General features: G+C 41.9%; 1 protein-coding gene across 2 annotated transcripts in view; it reads right to left on the bottom strand.

The window, feature by feature from the left end:
- The window catches only part of LOC147625707 (putative 3-hydroxyisobutyryl-CoA hydrolase 2), a 135031-nt gene extending 125383 nt beyond the window's left edge, over positions 1-9648 (bottom strand). The window contains exons 1-2 of one of the 2 annotated variants that reach the window (XM_086817228.1): positions 9465-9648; positions 9313-9365 (exon numbers count right to left, since the gene is read on the bottom strand). In XM_086817228.1, the coding sequence (XP_086673354.1) occupies positions 9313-9365; positions 9465-9552 (141 nt within the window). In that variant the 5' untranslated portion in view covers positions 9553-9648. The remainder of the gene's footprint in view (positions 1-9312; positions 9366-9464) is intronic. The other variant, XM_086817227.1, reaches the window with a different exon arrangement.
- Between the last annotated feature and the right edge of the window lie 8201 nt (positions 9649-17849).

The following is a 17849-nucleotide window of genomic DNA, read 5'->3' as shown; positions in this document are numbered from 1 at the left end:
TGGTAAAAAGCTATGCCATGTACTTGTGGGACATGCTAGAAAGTCCCCTGCCGTGCAATGGCTTCATACATGCACTCCCTTCCTACAACGCAAGCTTGACATGCTAATAGGGTTTATACCTGTGATTGAATGTAGTCCTCTAGTCTTCACCGTAATGAAAGATGCTTCCATTCTCTATCAGTACCTCAAACAAGGGTTAGATGAGCTTTTGAAACGTATTGGTGATGGAAATATTGATGCCACAACCATACATGAGGAGGCGATAAAGCAAGGCTACAAGCCCATAACATTCTGTTCACATGCATACTCGGTGGTTCTCCGAAGAGAAAGCAACCTATCTTTAATCGTCTCTAAATTGATCTTGGAAAAAAATGAAGAAAGGCAGACATCAGTACCTAAAGATGCATCATGCAATGTGACCAAAGAGAGACTAATATCAACCTCTAAAGCTGCAACCAAACACCCTGGAATCTCAACAGATTGCAACCGAGATGCAGACCCAATTGAAAGAGTGTTACAGAAGTTTTAAACGGGACGAAGGTGGTGAAGATGAGTGGATGTACATGAGTTGATCGTCTCCCAAAGTAAGATCTTAAACGGGGCTCTCCACTGAGTAAGAAGTCCCATTCCCTGTGTGGTCCAGATTAGAGTTTGGAGAATCAACTTCTGGTGAGAAGAATTGGTCCTCCGGGAGTGCAGATAGACGATCCATGTTGTGTGCTCTCGAGGTCTTCAATCCCTTTGCTCACAATAGCTCTGATACCATGTGACGGCAAAAGGACGAAAGGACCAGATATACAAGAGATCAGAGCAAAACCACACAGCATGAAATATGTGAGTGAGAATATATATATATATAATGGTGAGTGCAAATATGTACAAGAGTCCTCTGATATGAGGTGACTAAGAAGAAAGACTAGTGCAGAAGCAAAGATGAAGTCGGAGCTGAAGCACGGTCGATGACGAAGGCTCGCGTCGATGTGAGGCAAAGCACTCCAAGTGGTGGTCGGTGTCGAAGACTTGTGTCGGTGGATGCAGAGGCACTCCAAGGTGGTAGTGGCAACGGAAGATGAGGTGATGCAGGCTCTGATGACAAGGGTGCTACTGTACCTGAGGTGGTAGATGAAGAGCAGAGAGGGCTGCCGTCCCGAGTGGTGGTGGTGGTGCAAGCTCTGGTGACAAGGGTGCTCCGTACCTGAAGGGTGCAGGCTCTGGTGACAAGGGTGCTCCGTACCTGAAGAGTGCAAAGCTCTGGTGACAAGGGTGCTGCGTAACTGAGGTGTGGAGAGAAGCAGAGAGGGCTGCCGTCCCGAGTGGTACAAGCTTTGGTAACACGGGTGCTGCGTACCTGAAGGGTGGTGAGGAGCAGAGAGGGTTGCCGTCCCGAGTGGTGTGATGTGGCAAAGAGTGGGCTGCTATCCCGATGGTGAGAGCTGAGGGCAAAAATGCTGATATGCTCTATGTATAGCAGAGGGGGCTGCTGTCCCATGGGCTGTGGTCAAACGCAGATGATATGCTGATGTAAGCACTGATGTGAGCCCTGATGTAAGCGTTGATGATAGGCTCATGTAAACACTGATGTCTACTAATGTAAAACGCAAATGAAGTGCTGATGTATGCTGATGTAAAACGTAGATGATAGTGCTAATGTAAGCCTGATGTAAGCGCCGATGTAAGCCTGATGTAGGGCTGCTGTAAAACGCTGATGACAGCAGAAGTAAAACGCTAATGATAGCAGAGAGGGCTGCTGTCCCTGTCAAAATGCATAGCGGAAATGAAGACAACTGCTGTAGAGTGCAATACCCAAATGAAAGAGAGAGAGAAGCTGTGTAACTCTACTATATACACCAATAAAATCCCGGAAAATATACACTATGGTCGGCCAGCCCATAAACACACCAACAGCAGCCTAACTGCTCACGACCAGCAACAATCTCAATCGGCCAATATAAACTGTGATATGCAGCGGAAGTCTTTGTATTGGAAGGATCCTGTCACACAAATGCTCACACCGTCTTCTGTATCCTGAGTTTCGTGAGTTTGGCAATCCACTTTAATACTTCAAACTTTAAAGAGATATGAGAGAGAGAGATATGAGAACTGTACACCAGATTGGGTCCCGAATTACCCACTGAAGGGCCCCCTATCCCGATAACGAGATAGTATTTGCTTTATTACTTTAGAGAGAATGATTGTGGATTGTAGATAAGCCAAACGCAAGATCTCGGAGGATCAGAAGCCTGGCTGAACTGTACACGGCTGTAGAAACACCTCAATGAACTGATCTCGAGCCTATGCACTCTTCCCAAGGGCATGAGGAAGGGCTGCACACCTGAGGCTGAGAAAGGAAGGCGGTGGACTGTTCTAAGCTATGTTAGAATGCTGTAAATGCTTATGAATGATAGAATACCTTTACCAGATGACTGGTGTATGCTTGGATGATGCACTGAATGCTGGATACTGATGTAGACTGATGAATCAAGGCTGAAACTGCTAGGAATCTGCAAACGCAGGTCAGGGCTGAATACCATTGTAGGACTGTTGTAGAACTGAAAACGCAAGGCTGGTCTGCTGTAGAACTGTAAACGCAGGGCTGCAGTGGACTGAACAGAGGCCGGCTGTGATCTATGCAGAAAACGCAGAGGTGCTTGCTGTTTTGGGCCTGTGGATGTACTGTATGGCTGCGCCTATGGTCTGTAGGGACTGCAGAACTGCTGAATGGTCTACTGAACTGATGCGCTGGACTGGTAGGGCTGATGGAAGCAAAAGCGTAGGTTCTCAAGGCTGGAGAAGCAAACGCAGAAGCTCTAAGGCTGTTGGATTAGTCTAGGGCTGAAGGCAAGGGTACTCCTAGGGCTGAGGAGGAAAGCTCTTAGCACACTGAAGACTGAATGAAAGACTAAGCCCTATGCAAGCCTATTTATACTAGATAGGGGTTGGTCAAGTTGGCTGGTCATAATTTAATAAACTTTATGTTTATAAATGACATTAAATGCTAAATAAATACCATAAAATATGGAAAAAATACCAGATAAATCCTAGTAAATTCCCTAAGGCTTCTGGGATGTTCTAAATGATGCACAAGCATATGAATGCATATTATGCAAGATGCAGAGTGCTTTCTGATGCAAATCCTAAGGCTTCTACTCACTCTACATGCATGAATGATTCTCTCCAAGTGGGTTAAGGGACTTGACTGACTGACTGACCCGCTAAGGCTGAGGAATGACCTACGTAGCTCATGCCTGACTTATCCTGGACTGAGGATGTACAATGGGGTCATCGCATACGAAAATATCATCCTACTGGGTTCTAATAATGTACAAATGTTGCACTGCTGATGATGAGACAATTTGTCACCATGCACTGAGTGCAGAGTGCATGTGACAATAAACCCAGTTGGCCAGCACAGATGGAGTGGTCGGGTAGCACCAAAGCAGTCAGGCAGCTCCTGAAGGCAGCCAACAGCCCATACACACCTCCAAAAAAATAGGAAAAATATACGGAGTGAGGAAAAATGGGAAGACCCTAAAACGGGCGGGCACACCCACAACAGAGGCCCTGACATAGTGTACAGACAGGAGATGACTACTAACACCCCCTCTCAACTCCTGGATGTGGAACCAACCCCAGTGAGCTGGAGTGCCACCGGAGCATAGCCTGAGGTAGAGACTTTGTGAAGAGGTATGCTAGTTTGTCCTCCGTCGAGCAATAAAGAAGCAAGATGTCACCAACCAAGATCTTCTCACGAACAAAGTGATATTGTATCTCTATGTGCTTGGTCCGGGCATGGAAGACCGGGTTTCGAGCAATAGCGATACAGTTCTGGTTATCGCACTGGATGACTGTGGGCTCCTTCTATGGAAACCCAATCTCGGCAAGTAACCTCTGCAGTCACAAAACCTCGCAAGCAGCAACACAAGAAGCCCGGTACTCTGCCTCTGTAGTAGACGACAAGGCAATAGTTGGCTACCTCTTGTTGCTCCATGAAACAACTCCTGAGCCGAGGGAAAAACTATAGCCTGATGTAGATCTCCTGGTGTCTGGATCTCCTCCCCAATCTAAGTCACTCCAACCTTGGAGTCAAACTCGGTCCTTCGTTTCTCCTCCAGTGGCGTAGAAGAGTCCAAGATCCTTCGTACCCTACAGATATCGCAAGATCCGCAATCCTGCGTCCCAATGAGACTTCAACGGCGTCTGCATAAACGAGCTCAACAACCCCACAAGAAAGCTCAAGTCCAATCTAGTGTTCAGCAACCAGATAAATGAACCAACCAGCTTCCGGTACAGAGAGGCATCAACTGGCTCACAAGGATCATTAACTGTAAGTTTTATGTTCGGGTCCATCGGTGACGTGATAGGCTTGCAGTTCTCCATCTCAAAGGCCTCAAGCAACTCATGGACATACCGCTGCTGAGAGACAAAGAACCCCCTCTGGGTCTGCCAAATCTCCAATCCCAAGAAGAAGTGGAGTAAGCCTAAATTGGTCATCTCAAACTCCTTTGACAAAGCAACCTTTGTCACTACAATGTCCTCCATATAACAGCCAGTGAGAATGAGGTCATCCACATAAAGGATGATCAACGTGACCATGCCGCATTCCCGAAAGAGATATAAGTTAGGATTTGCAACCAATCTCTGAAATCCAATCCGTAGAAAGAAGGAATCAATCTTCTGATTCCAAGCCGTGGGAGCCTACTTAAGACCATACAAGGCCTTCGGCAACCTGTAAACCATTCCCTTTGACCTTGGAACCTCAAAGCCTAGAGGCTGCTCAACATACACCTCCTCCTACAGGTCACCATTAAGAAACGCAGATTTCACATCCATCTGAAATACGGGCCACCGCTAAGAAGAAGCAAGGGCAAGAACGGTCTGAATCGTGGTCATCCTCGCTATCGGTGCAAAGGTATCCTCATAGTCGATGCCTGGCCGCTGAGCATAACCCTTAGCCACAAGTCTGGCTTTGTGTTTGTCCACCGACCCATCTGACATATACTTGGTCTTAAAGACTCACTTGACATCAATGACAGACCGTTTCGACGGCCTCGGAACCAACTCCCAAGTCTTATTCTTCTCTATGGCATCCGGTTCCACCTGCATGGCTTTCCTCCAAGTATCCTGTGCAAGGGCTTCCTTGACGGAAGTGGGCTCTTTGTCCCGCATGATACGAGACATCAAAGCATAGTTTACCTATAAAAGCTCCGTTGAATGACTTTTGTCATGAACTCTATGCGATCTTCAAGGTCCGTCCTCTGTGAACCATTCGGAGGGAAGCTCCGTAACACCCGACTCCCAAAGGGTGTCTACCAACCACCTGGGTACTCGAACAGAACACGGAGCCGCCTCCTACTGCGGGGGCTCATCTCCAGCCGTGGGCTCAACCTCCTCAACTGGAACAATCGACTGGGAATCATCATCAGAATCATCTGGGTCTCCAAGAAGTGGCGGCTCATCAACAATGGAAACTAGAGCATGCTCATCAAAAACCACATCTCTACTGACGACGACCTCGTTCCTCTATGGATCATACAACCTATATCCCTTGGAAAGAGAGTTATATCCCACAAAGACAAGCTTTTGGGACTTTGAGTCAAGCTTCCCCCTCTGCTTCTTTGGATGGAATGTGAACATATGCATCACTCCCAAACACACAGAAATGGGAGACATCTGGTTTCCTACCAAAATACGCCTCAAAGGGAGTCATGTTCGGAACTGAAGTCGTCAGAGAACGGTTGAGGATATGGACAGCCATAGCCACAGCCTCTCCCCAAAGTGGACGAGGAAGATCACGATGCTCTAGCATCGTCCTCACCATCTCCACCACAGTCCTGTTCTTACACTCAACTACTCCATTCTTTGAAGGTGAACTTGTATTGGCCAGCTCCCGCTTGATGCCATGTTCTGCACAAAATCACACAAATGCATTGGAAGAAAACTCTCCTCCTTTGTCAGCCCTAAAAGTCTTTATCTGCAAGCCAGACTCTTTCTCCACCATCACATGCCACTCCTTGAACCGAGCAAAAGCTTGGTCCTTCTGTGAAAGAAAATAAACCCAAGTGAATCTGCTACAATCATCAAGCAGCAGCATGAAATACAAAGAACCTCCCAAGGATGGCATCTGCATAGGTCCACACAAGTCAGTGTTGTGTACCAACTCCAAAGGTTTCGAAGCCCGCCTGAAAGCCTGCTTCGGAAAAGATTCCCTGTACTGCTTACCACGAATGCAAGAACTACAGCGTCCCTGCCTGCTGCCAACATCTGGCAAGCCAACCACCATCTGGTCCCGGAAAGCTCGCCGCAGTGCATCCACATTCAAGTGGCCAAACCGGAAGTGCCACAAGTCACCAATCTAAGAACCAGTCAATGAGAAGAGTGCTGAGAGTTTGTATATACCATTCTCCACTCCGCCTTCCCAAACAACCTGGCCAGTCTCGCGGTCCCGTAGAGCAACAGAATGCTCCTCAAACTCCACCCGGAAGCCAGTCTTGCAAACCTCGTGCACTAACAACAAATGAAAACCAAGTGCAGGGACGTAAAGAACATGAGAGGAATGCTCCCCCCCTCTGCCATCGGGAATGATCTCCATCCGGCCCTCACTGTGAATCGGTATGGTGGAATTGTCACCAATAAAAATGCGACCTAACTGCCGTTTAAGATCCTAAAAGAAGTCACGGGAAGGAGTCGTGTGCCTGGAAGCACCACTATCAAGAATCCATTCCCAGTTATCCTTGGCGGTGAAGCCAACTGCCTCCTCGCTCGAAGAAAATGAAGCATCAATGTCCAACATCTCCAAGTGCACAAAGGTTGGAGTCTTTGCAGCTGAAGCTGAAGAATCAGCACTCTTCCCAATCCAGTTGGGACAATTTCTCCAATAGTGGCCTTTCTCGCCACAATCATTACAGGTCCTCTCAGCCTTCAGTTTCTCATGGTCTCAATCGGGCTTCTTCTTAGGATGAGCTTACAAAGGTGGATGACCTATGGACCCAATATCCAACAGAAGTGGATGAGCTTCAAGAGACGTTACAACTGGAACATATTGTTTTCAATAAGGAACAAAAGCTTTGCAAGTAACCGACTGCAAAAAGGAGATACCTTGTGAAATTCAAAAACTATCCACCCATTGACGCTATAAGGATGGACTAGGACTACTTCAAGGATCACGCACGACTCCTTGAAGCATATTTGGAAGCTTTCGATTGCAGACAACTCTTTAGAAGCCATGGGCCGTCACTGGCTAGACGTAATCCCATGATTACTGGTTTTATGTAAATCCATTGATGAGTTGGGCTAGACTTTGAGAGGCACTCACGTGCTTGTTGTTGCTCGTGCCTGCAGCCTAAGTATAGATATGAATGTACAAGCTTTTGAGGGTGGAAGATTGTCAAACAAAATAAAAAAATAAATGCACATGTTGTGGTTGACATCAAGAGCTCCCATGATTTCTTTGATGGCCCACAAGGTGTTGTACATGCATTGCAAACGATCGGTGGTTTTTACCACAAGGTGGCCTTTCCGAGTGGATGAGCTTACAAGGGTGGATGACCTATGGACCCAATATCCAACAAAAGTGGATGAGCTTGAAGAGATGTTACAACCGGAACAAATTGTTTTCAATAAGGAACAAAAGCTTTGCAAGTAACCTACTGCAAAGGAGATACCTTGTGAAATTCAAAAACTATCCACACACGACTCCTTGAAGCATACTTGGAAGCTTTCGATTGCAGACAACTCTTTAGAAGCCCATGGGATGTCACCGGCTAGACATAATCCCATGATTATTGGTTTTATGTAAATCCATTGATGAGTTGGGCTAGACTTTGAGAGGCACTCAGGTGCTTGTTACTGCCCTTGTCTAAGTCTAGATATGAATGTACAAGCTTTTGAGGGTGGAAAATTGTCAACTACAACATGTGCATTTACTTTTTTATTTTGTTTGATGTATAGAAATGTTGTGCATTGGCTTTTGTTTAGTTTTGACCACCCATGAAATGCCCATCAAGGTCCGGGACCACCGCTAATGGACATTTGTGTTTGCCTTGTCTGAATATAACAAGTCTTTGTTTGGTAAAATATGGTTTTCACCCTCATTTCATAATTGGGTCTGTTTTTACGTTGATTTTAACTTGCAGGTTCACACACTCATTAATGAGTGGGCAGACACCTAATAAATTGGGCACCCAACTCATTAAAATTAATGTGGACTGCCCACATACATGGCCACATAGGAGTGAGCAGCCATGCCAAGTGTGCCACCTGACACTCACCCACCTGCAAGGTGGTAAGTGACGTGCATGGCCAACCCCACTTCATAAGGGCTCTCCATCATCATGTCTGGACACAAAGTGAAGATTCCCTTTCTACTACCACTGCCACTCTACCACCAGTGCTGCCCTGCATCACCATTGCAACGGCAGCTCCCACACTCTGTCATTGAGCCGTCCACTTCTCCACCCTCTGTGCTGCTGGAAGCACCACCTTGTGCCACCCATCACAAACTCCAATGTAATGCCACTACACCATTGTTGCACCACCAGAGCAGCGCCCGCTAAAGCCTCTTTCCCACCATAATTGTGCTCAGCTCGACCAACCTGCCACCTGTGCAGCACTCATCTCATCTTGCTCCACTCCTGCATGATACACTACCTCTTTGCTGCACCGCATGTACCGGCTATATAGGCACTGGTGGGTCTGCTTCCTATCATCAGCAGCAGCATTGGAGCTGTCACTTCATCTGCATACCTCTTTTAAATAGGTGGCACTAGTATTGACCAGCTGGTAAAACGTCCGAAGTGTACACCTTGGACAGAAATGAAAGGCTGTTGGGGATCAGGTCATTACGAAGTGGTAATCAATGGAGTCATCCTGCATAACCAGCATAAAAGGAGGAGTTTTGGAAGCAGGGATTCCAGCCTAGAACTGGGCCTAGGAGATTACAAAGAAGCATTTTGGCAACAGCTTGGTTGACATGGATGCTCAAAGTGGATCACTTGTAAATGCTCAGGGAGTCTTTGACAAGCTACAAACATGGACCGCATTTTACAATTATCGGCATGATCAATGAACTCCCACCTCTTTCTTGAGAATTATGCACACATTGGCATATGCTGGAACTTCCTTTTTCGTTGCAATTCAAAAAAAAGCAAATAAATTTGTTGACAGAAGTACCGCAGCAATCTATTCCAGGATAATGAATGCTTCCTCTACACTACGCCTCTCCCAATCGGTGACATTTAAGGTAGAATGTGTTAATCTTCTTAAGCAATTGTAGATTTTTAGAAAGGTAAAAGACTAGGAGAGGAATGAGCTTACTTGCTTGCTGCCATAGTCCAAGGCACCAGTGGAGTATGATCGCCATGTTGGTTCTGCAAGCGCCAGAAAAAAGAAAAAGAAAAAGGCCTTGACATTTACAGGAAAAAAAACCCTAACTTGTCACAGAATGACTGTTTGTAGCACCATCTGACCATGGGTTACAGCATTCGACCACGGACTTTTGCTCCGTAGACCGCTGTAGAAAGCCGAGAGGCGCACCGGCCTCAGTTTCGAAGCCATGCAAGCTATACCTGGGTTTCTGTTGGTGTGCACCCCTTGTGTGTACTCATAAAATTGCTTAGTAAGATAGATTATACTAATTTGCTAAATGTCGTTCGAATCATGGAATATCAAATACCATATTAATTAGGCTTCGAAATGTTACAAGGAAGATCTAGGTCAAGCTCTCAATAATATTTATTGGGGCCAAAAATAGTTTTTTTTATTAATTAGTTGGGGAAGCAATCGAAGCCTTAGTAGAAGGCAGCGTTCAAAGGTGCAAAATTTTTTCCTACACTGGTGCAAAATTTTTTCCCAAAAGGTTAGTGTGGGACCAGTGCGGATTGTTCGAGATTTTTCTAACTGCCTTGAAGTGTTATAAATAAGACAATGCAACATAGGGAGTGAGGGGGGGAGAGAGAGAGAGAGAGAAAGAGGTGCAGGTGGAGGGAAGGAGGGAAGGAGGGAGAGGTGTGCAGGTGAAGGAAAGGAGGGAGAGAGATAGAATACAAAAGTTTTAAAAGAAAGACTTTGGTAAGATATATGTCTTCCTAAGGTAAAACCTTGGGCATAGCCATTAATTAATTCATCGGACGTAGGTCAAGCTAAATATAGGCCATCAAAATGGTCTTTTAGCCTTCAATGAGAACCTTATGTATATCTTTAGCAGGTGAATCTTTCAAAATTCTATGAAAATATTACAAGGTTTTAACTTATTTTTCGTCGATTTCGGGTCTTAGAGAAAACTTCTCTAAATCCATTCTTCGTACTGAAGAAATGGGAATGGTCCACAAGGTTTTGCTTAATTTTTGATTCGAGAGATGGGCAAGCATCTTACTGGCCCACCATTCTCACGTGGTCGTGGTCTAACCATAAATTACTCGGATTTAATCCTAGCTTTGATTCTTAAGGATTTTTCTTCTATTTATCTGATAAATTAACAGTGATTTCCAATCGTAAGGGAAAATTTCATGAAAATTTATTCCTTCCTAGTCACAATAGAATTATAAATAGTTCTAGTCGAGAATGATGGAATTTTATAAAGATAACTCTTTTTGTAATAATCCATTTGTGAATATGCATACATCATTTTATTGATTTATTCACATAGAAATATTTTAAAATATTCTTTTCTCCATTTTGATCCTCAACATTAATATACCATAATTTTCTACATGAAATTATGGTGAAACCTTCTCTTTTAACACCAAAATTAATTTATACATTTTCTAATAAAAGTACGATGAAAATTTCTCTTTTAAATAAATAAAAATGCCCATATTTGAAATATGCCAACAATTCCTCTTTTAATATTTAAAATATTTGTATCTAGAATATCACGGGATTTCCTCTTTTTGCTTCTAAATTTTTATGCATGTACATATATAAAAATAAATATAACAAAAAATCCTCTTTTCTCTATTTAAACAATTATGCATAAATACTATAAAAGTATTTTCCATAAATATGACAAAAATCATTCTTTTAGCATAAAAATATCTATTCCTAGAATATGATGGGAATTCCTCTTTTTGCTTTATTAAATTTATGCATAAAAATAAGATTCATCTTTTTTCTGGAAAATTTTGCCATAGCTTCGCTGCAATTTCTGAGATGTTCAATTTTCTAATCTTAAATAAATACTCATAACTATGAAATGTGGTGTAAATTCCTCTTTTAAAATAAAAATTTATTTATGCATACATAACATAATTATAATCATAATTATAAGCATAATTATAGGATTAAATCTCTTGGTTATTCTTTAAAATATCCATTCATCATTCCTATGTAAAAATACTTGTAAAAATGTTAGCATAACTCTCTTTTCAACTTAAAATGAATTAATATCATTTTTCTTAATCATAAACAAGCTTAAAAGAATTAATCATTATTTTTAACTAGATTAAAATCATAAAAATATTTAATCTACTTCTCTAGCTTATCAAGCCTGGAGTTTTGATTAAGATAATGAGATTATCATTAAGATCCATCCTTCTAACAAGGATCTAACCATAAAGATAATTAATCTTTCAAAAGGAGAGATTTACTAATAAAAAATATTATAATTAAGCATAAAAATTAGCATTAAACCTTTAAACATTATGAATCATGAAAAAGCTTGATTTCAAGAAAAAACCATTGATTAAAAAGCTTCCCAAGCATTAGAGGGGTTGGGAAGAAGATAACCATTGAGAAAGATAGAAAAACACTATGGATTAAGGCTTACCCTTGATTTTTGGCTTGATTCTTTGACAAAGAAGTGAAGCCCATAAAGCAAGCTTGGCCACCAAGATGGGGATGGTAATCTCCAACAGAGGATAGAGATTTGTGAAGCTCCAAAGCTTCCCAAAGTAGAGGTAAAATAGAGGGATAATAGAATTACACTAAAATGAAGATAATACTGGCATGTAAATACACAAAGATAAAAATACAAAGGAATGAGGGTCTATTTATAGGTGAGGGAGGCCACTAACCAAGTCCAACTGGGTTCTAGAGGCTTCCAGCTTCAGTTTGATCCATTTTGGACAAGTTTTGGACCAGTTTAGCTCACTTTTTGATCCAGTTTGAAGGAGGAGAGAGGAGAGATGAAATATCCTCTTTTTTTAATAAAAAATGCAAGGTAATGATGAAAAAAAGGCACCTCCTTCATGAGCCCTTTCCCTCCTTACTGAGGTGTCAAATTAGATTTTTTTAACTAATAAACCTTAATTTTTAACTAATAAACCCAGTACTTGGTCAACTCTTTATCTTATGTGAGCATTTACTCATTTTTGGGATATTTTCTTTTATTTTTTGTATTTTGGTCATCCCCCAACACTTGGATTAATCCTATTAGCCCTTTAGAACCTTATTTGGACCTTAGTCAAAAATTTCTAAAAATGTGGACCCTTAGGTGAAGGTCTTTAATACATATATTCAATTAATTTCTAATGCACATTGGAAAATTCTTTTTGAACTTTTGTTTTAGGGAAATTCATCTTAGATATTAGGAGAAACTTTGTATCCAAAAATATCTCAATTTTGTATTATCTCTCTCTAGGTCAAACAATGTTTTCTTGCATTCTGCAAAAGGGGATGATTACAGGGGACTGAGATGAGAGCTTATACATCTTTTAGGGTTGAGGAGGAACCTTACATCCTCTCCCACTTGAAAAACGCGAGATGTTCTCATCTCGCAAAGTGGGGGTAATCCTTTACCAACTTTTTTTCTTTCTCCCAAGTGGCATCCTCTAAAGGGTAGAACTTCCACTTGACCACTTCCAAAAATTCTATGAGGACTCTGTTCCTGAGCGAACCTTCTCCCGAACATCAAGGATTTCTTCAGGTTGGAGTACCATCTGGCCTTGAGTCGAGGAAGTCAACTATTCATCATCCTAACACATGACTCGGGTTGGGTACATACTTTTTAAGTAAACTGACATGGAATACATTATGTACTTTGAGATGGGGAGGCAAAAGAAGTTTATAAGCTAGATCTCCTATTTTCTTAGTGATGGCGTACGGCCCACAGTATCTTGGAGATAACTTTTTGATATTCCCTAGAGATAAAGAACTTCTCTTGGGTCGTATACGAATGAAAACCATATCTACTTCTTCAAACACTCTCTCCGATCTCTTCTTGTCAGCATACTGCTTTTATCTATCATGGGCAGCCTTGATATCTTGCAGATTGCCTACATTTGCTGCTCCATATCATTAAGCATCTGTCTGGACATCTCGACCCTAATCAATGGGTCAAACCAAGTTAATGGTGTGAGGCAATCTTGTCCATACAGAGCTTTGAATGGGGTAATCCCAATACTTCGGTGATAAGAGACATTGTAAGCAAACTCCACTAGATGTAAGTAGCTTAACCGCTTCTTGGGCTCTCTGCCCCACAGCATGACCGAAGAATATCTTCAATTACTTGGTTTTCTCTTTTAGTCTGACCATCTGTCTCTGGATGATAAGGTGTACTAAGATCTAAGGAAGTTTCTACTGCTTCGAAGAATGCAGTCCAGAACCTTGATGTGAACTTAGAATCTCTGTCGCTCACTATTCTTTGGGGTAAGCCATGCAGCCTGAAAATCTCATTAAGGAAGACTCTGGCAACATCCACTATAGAGTAGGTTTCTTTTACTGGAATCAAATGGGTAACCTTGGTTAATCTGTCAACTACCACAAGAATGGAGTTGTAACCTGATTGCACTAACGGTAATCTAGTAACAAAATCCATACTGATACATTCCTACTTCATCTGTGGAATGTCCAAGGGATGCAGCTTACCTAGCATTTTAACCCTTTCTGCCTTGACTCTTTGACATGTTAAGCACTAACGTACATGATTGAGTACATCCCTTTTGAGTCCTCGCCAGAAGAAGCTCTTCTTTACAGAGATGTAGGTCTTTATGAACCCTGGATGTCAAGCTTCCCTCAGAAATTTTCCCTTTGTTTCCTCATCATTAGGAATGCATAGCCGATTGTTGTAATACATGCATCCTTCATCCAATTTGTACCCAATAACTCGACTCATTTCCTGAGAAGTCTTACTTTCCTGCATCAGTAGGGTAGCAATGGGGGCAAAGAATCTGTCCTGCATGATCTTCTCTCTCTTGCTTCACTGATCAATGAATTTGACACCAATGTTATTGCGCAAGCAAGGAGGCTTTCCTACTGAGCGCATCGTCTACCACATTTTGATTTAGGCAGTACACATTCTTTTAGGCAGTACACATTCTTTTATTTCCCCTGGATGCTTGCATAAGTTAGTCCCAGATCAAAAAACAGGGAAACCTATGCAAGTAGAATTGGTGAGTGGGAAGATTCTTTTCACACACCATGAGACAGACCGTATTCAGTTTAATCTAGATGGAAACATAACAGACTACCAATTTAGAGTCCTACCCTTGGGAATCTATGGTGGAATCCTTGGAATGGATTGGCTCCATAAGAATCAGGCTAACATTCACTGTCACAATGGAACCATTTCTTTCCTTGACCTACACAGGAATCAAGTCCAAAGAACTTGAATTTTTGGATCCCCAGTTCTACAATTAGTCAAAGCTTCTTAATTGTTGAAAGGACTCAGAAAGAGGCAAACTGTCTATGTCGTTAAAATGAATCCAGTAGACAGAAAATGCAAGGCTACGGACCAGAATGGCTAAGTGAGTATGCTGATGTATTCCCATAAGAGCTGACTGAGATGCCTCCGACTCCTGAAGTAGATCATAAGATAGAACTAACCCCTGGACCTCAGCCAGTAGCCCAACGTGCATACAAAATGCCAGTTCCAGAAGCCATAGAACTTGAGGAGTAGTTAAGGCAACATTCACCCTTGGAGTGCGCTTGTTCTCTTTCAAAAAAAGAAAGATGGAACGTTAAGACTTTGTATTGATTACAGAGGATTAAATCAGTTAACAATAAAAAATAAGTATCCTATCCCTAGGATTGACGAACTTCAGGATCGGTTAATTGGAACCCAAATGTTCACAAAAATAGATCTCAAATCCTGGCATTACCAGATCAGAATCAAGGAACAAGATATCCCAAAGACAGCTTTCAATACTCGTCGGTATGGGCATTATGAATTCACAGTCATGCCATTCGGATTAACTAATGCCCCAGCGACGTTTAATCGCCTCATGCAGGAAATTCTCAAAGAATACTTAGATGAATTTGTTCTTGTCTTCTTTGATGACATCCTGGTATACTCTTAGAATGCAACAGATCATGTGCGTAAGGTCTTGGAGATCCTAAGGAAGCACCAACTCTTTGCAAAAAAGAGCAATTGCACTTTCTCTGCTGACCATGTAGAATACTTGGGATTCATAGTATCTAAAGATGGGATTTCTTCTGACCTTGCTAAAATCCAAGCAGTCATGGATTGGTCAGAGCCCAAAACATTGAAAGAAGTCAGAGGATTCCTAGGATTAACCGGATGGTATAGAATCTTTATACCCATGTATGCTCAAATAGCATCATCCCCTTTGACTAACCTTCTTAAGAAGAGCACCCTATTTCATTGGACCACTATGTGTCAGAGTGCTTTTAATAAACTGAAGACAGCTTTAGTAACCAACCATGTCCTTAAATTGCAAGATTTTTCTAAACCCTTTGAGGTAGTTACAGATGCTGGTGGTTTTGCCCTAAGAGGTGCTCTTATGCAAGAAGGTCATGCGGTAGCCTATGAATCCATAAAGCTCAGAACGCATGAGAGAAATTATGCTGTCCACCATGACTTGGAGTTACTCTCAGTTGTTTATGCTCTGAAGTTGTGGAGACATTATCTCTTGGGGGGACAGAGATTCACCTTGACGATTACAGATCATCAAAGTCTGAAGTGGATCTTCATCCAAAGAGATCTCAACATGCATCAAAGAAGGTGGATGCAGACCTTGCAAGAATTTCCTTCTTAAGCTTTCAACAAAGCTTTGATACTAGCTGTGAGACCCCTGCCCTCTTTGTGTGGCCTTCTCTGGGACACTGGTAACAGAAGTAGCAGCCTCACACGCGGGGCAGGGTTTTCCACTCGAGGCCTTGCCCACCACGAATGTCCAGACAAGAGATTAATTCGCGGCTCCTCCGAAATCGAGACCGGAAAAACTTTCCTCGCCCGAAAAGCACGGGCGATTGCTTTTCGGGCGATTCCGCCATGAAAATCATCTAATGGAGAATTTATCTAACAAGTCAAGGCCTTAACTAGCTTTTCTATTCCGACCGAACCCGTAGGTCACATGGCCAGATCAAGGAAGGGACTTGCACTTGGTTCATAGAAATCACTGCTTTTTTTCCCTTAAGCGAGGCACAGCGCGCTGATTCTTTCCCACAGAACAAGAATCTTCCTAGGACTTATTCTAACTAACATAACTTGAACATATCTAACTATATCGTAGAAATTCACCAATCTAGCCTAACTATATACGATATCTAACTATATCGTAGAAATTCACCAATCTAGCCTAACCCCAATCGGCCCATGGGTTAGCCAACCGCCCAATAGCCCAACCACTGTATTGGTGGGATCCTTTTATATAAAAATTTGGTTGAGTTTTGTCTCGGGTACTAGGGAAAAAAGTTCCTAGGCCCCCTAGCTGGCACTCATGCAAAATACAATTTAGACACACCACTTATGCACCCAATATGAAATTGTCTTTTTTTTATTCAGCTGTCTTTAAAGCAGAATTGGAATGAAACCATAGTGTTTTGATCATAATCCTCTAAAATATCCAGTCCATTTTTTTACAATCAAAATATCATCCAAACTCTCTGTTGAAGAAGAAGAGACTAGCTAGTCAACCAACAAGATCCAAATTCAAGTTCCAGTTCACATAGATAATTCCTTATCAGTCCATCCATATCTTCCTCGACATATGCATGGGTGTCCTTCGGCCCTCGCCCATCATACCGGAAGACACCATTTTAACCATACCAAGGCTGGTCAAGACCTTGGTAGGCTTTGCTGCGAGCGATGTCCTTTCCGCCAACTGTTGCAACATAACTCTCCTTAGTTTAAACCATAAGCCAAATGCTTCCTCCAGCATTCTAGCGTAAGACAGTCCTTTTCAAAAAATAGAGTTTCTATGTAAGTAAGAATATCCCGTTGAGTTTGATTCCACAAGACCCTTTTTCTCAAAATCCAGACTTTCTTAATGAAAATCACTAATCTCGTATCTCGGTAATCCACCCATCAGTTATACAACAAATTTCTAACTTATTTTTCGTCGATTTCAGGTCTTAAGGAAAATTTCTCTAAATCCATTCTTCGTACTAAAGAAATGGGAATGGTCACAAGGTTTTGCTTAATTTCTGATTCGAGAGATGGGCAAGCACCTTACTAGCCCACCATTCTCACGTGGTCGTGGTCTAACCATAAATTACTCGGATTTAATCCTAGCTTTGATTCCTAGGATTTTTCTTCTATTTATCTAATAAATTAACGGTGATTTCCAATCGCAAGGAAAAATTTTATGAAAAATTATTCTTTCCTAGTCACAATAGAATTATAAATATTCTATTCGAGAATAATGGAATTTTATAAAGATAACTCTTTTTGTAATAATCCATTTGTGAATATGCATACATCATTTTATTGATTTATTCACATAGAAATATTTTAAAATATTCTTTTCTCCATTTTGATCCTCAACATTAATATACCATAATTTTCTACATGAAATTATGGTGAAACCTTCTCTTTTAACACCGAAATTAATTTATGCATTTTCTAATAAAAGTATGATAAAAATTTCTCTTTTAAATAAATAAAAATGCCCATATTTGAAATATGCCAAAAAATTCTCTTTTAATATTTAAAATATTTGTATCTAGAATATCAT

Source organism: Cibotium barometz, chromosome 23 (assembly GCF_041138505.1).
Source record: "Cibotium barometz isolate CiBa-2024 chromosome 23, ASM4113850v1, whole genome shotgun sequence".
In the NCBI taxonomy this organism is placed as follows: Eukaryota; Viridiplantae; Streptophyta; class Polypodiopsida; order Cyatheales; family Cibotiaceae; genus Cibotium; species Cibotium barometz.
This window is presented reverse-complemented; position numbering and strand designations above follow the sequence as displayed.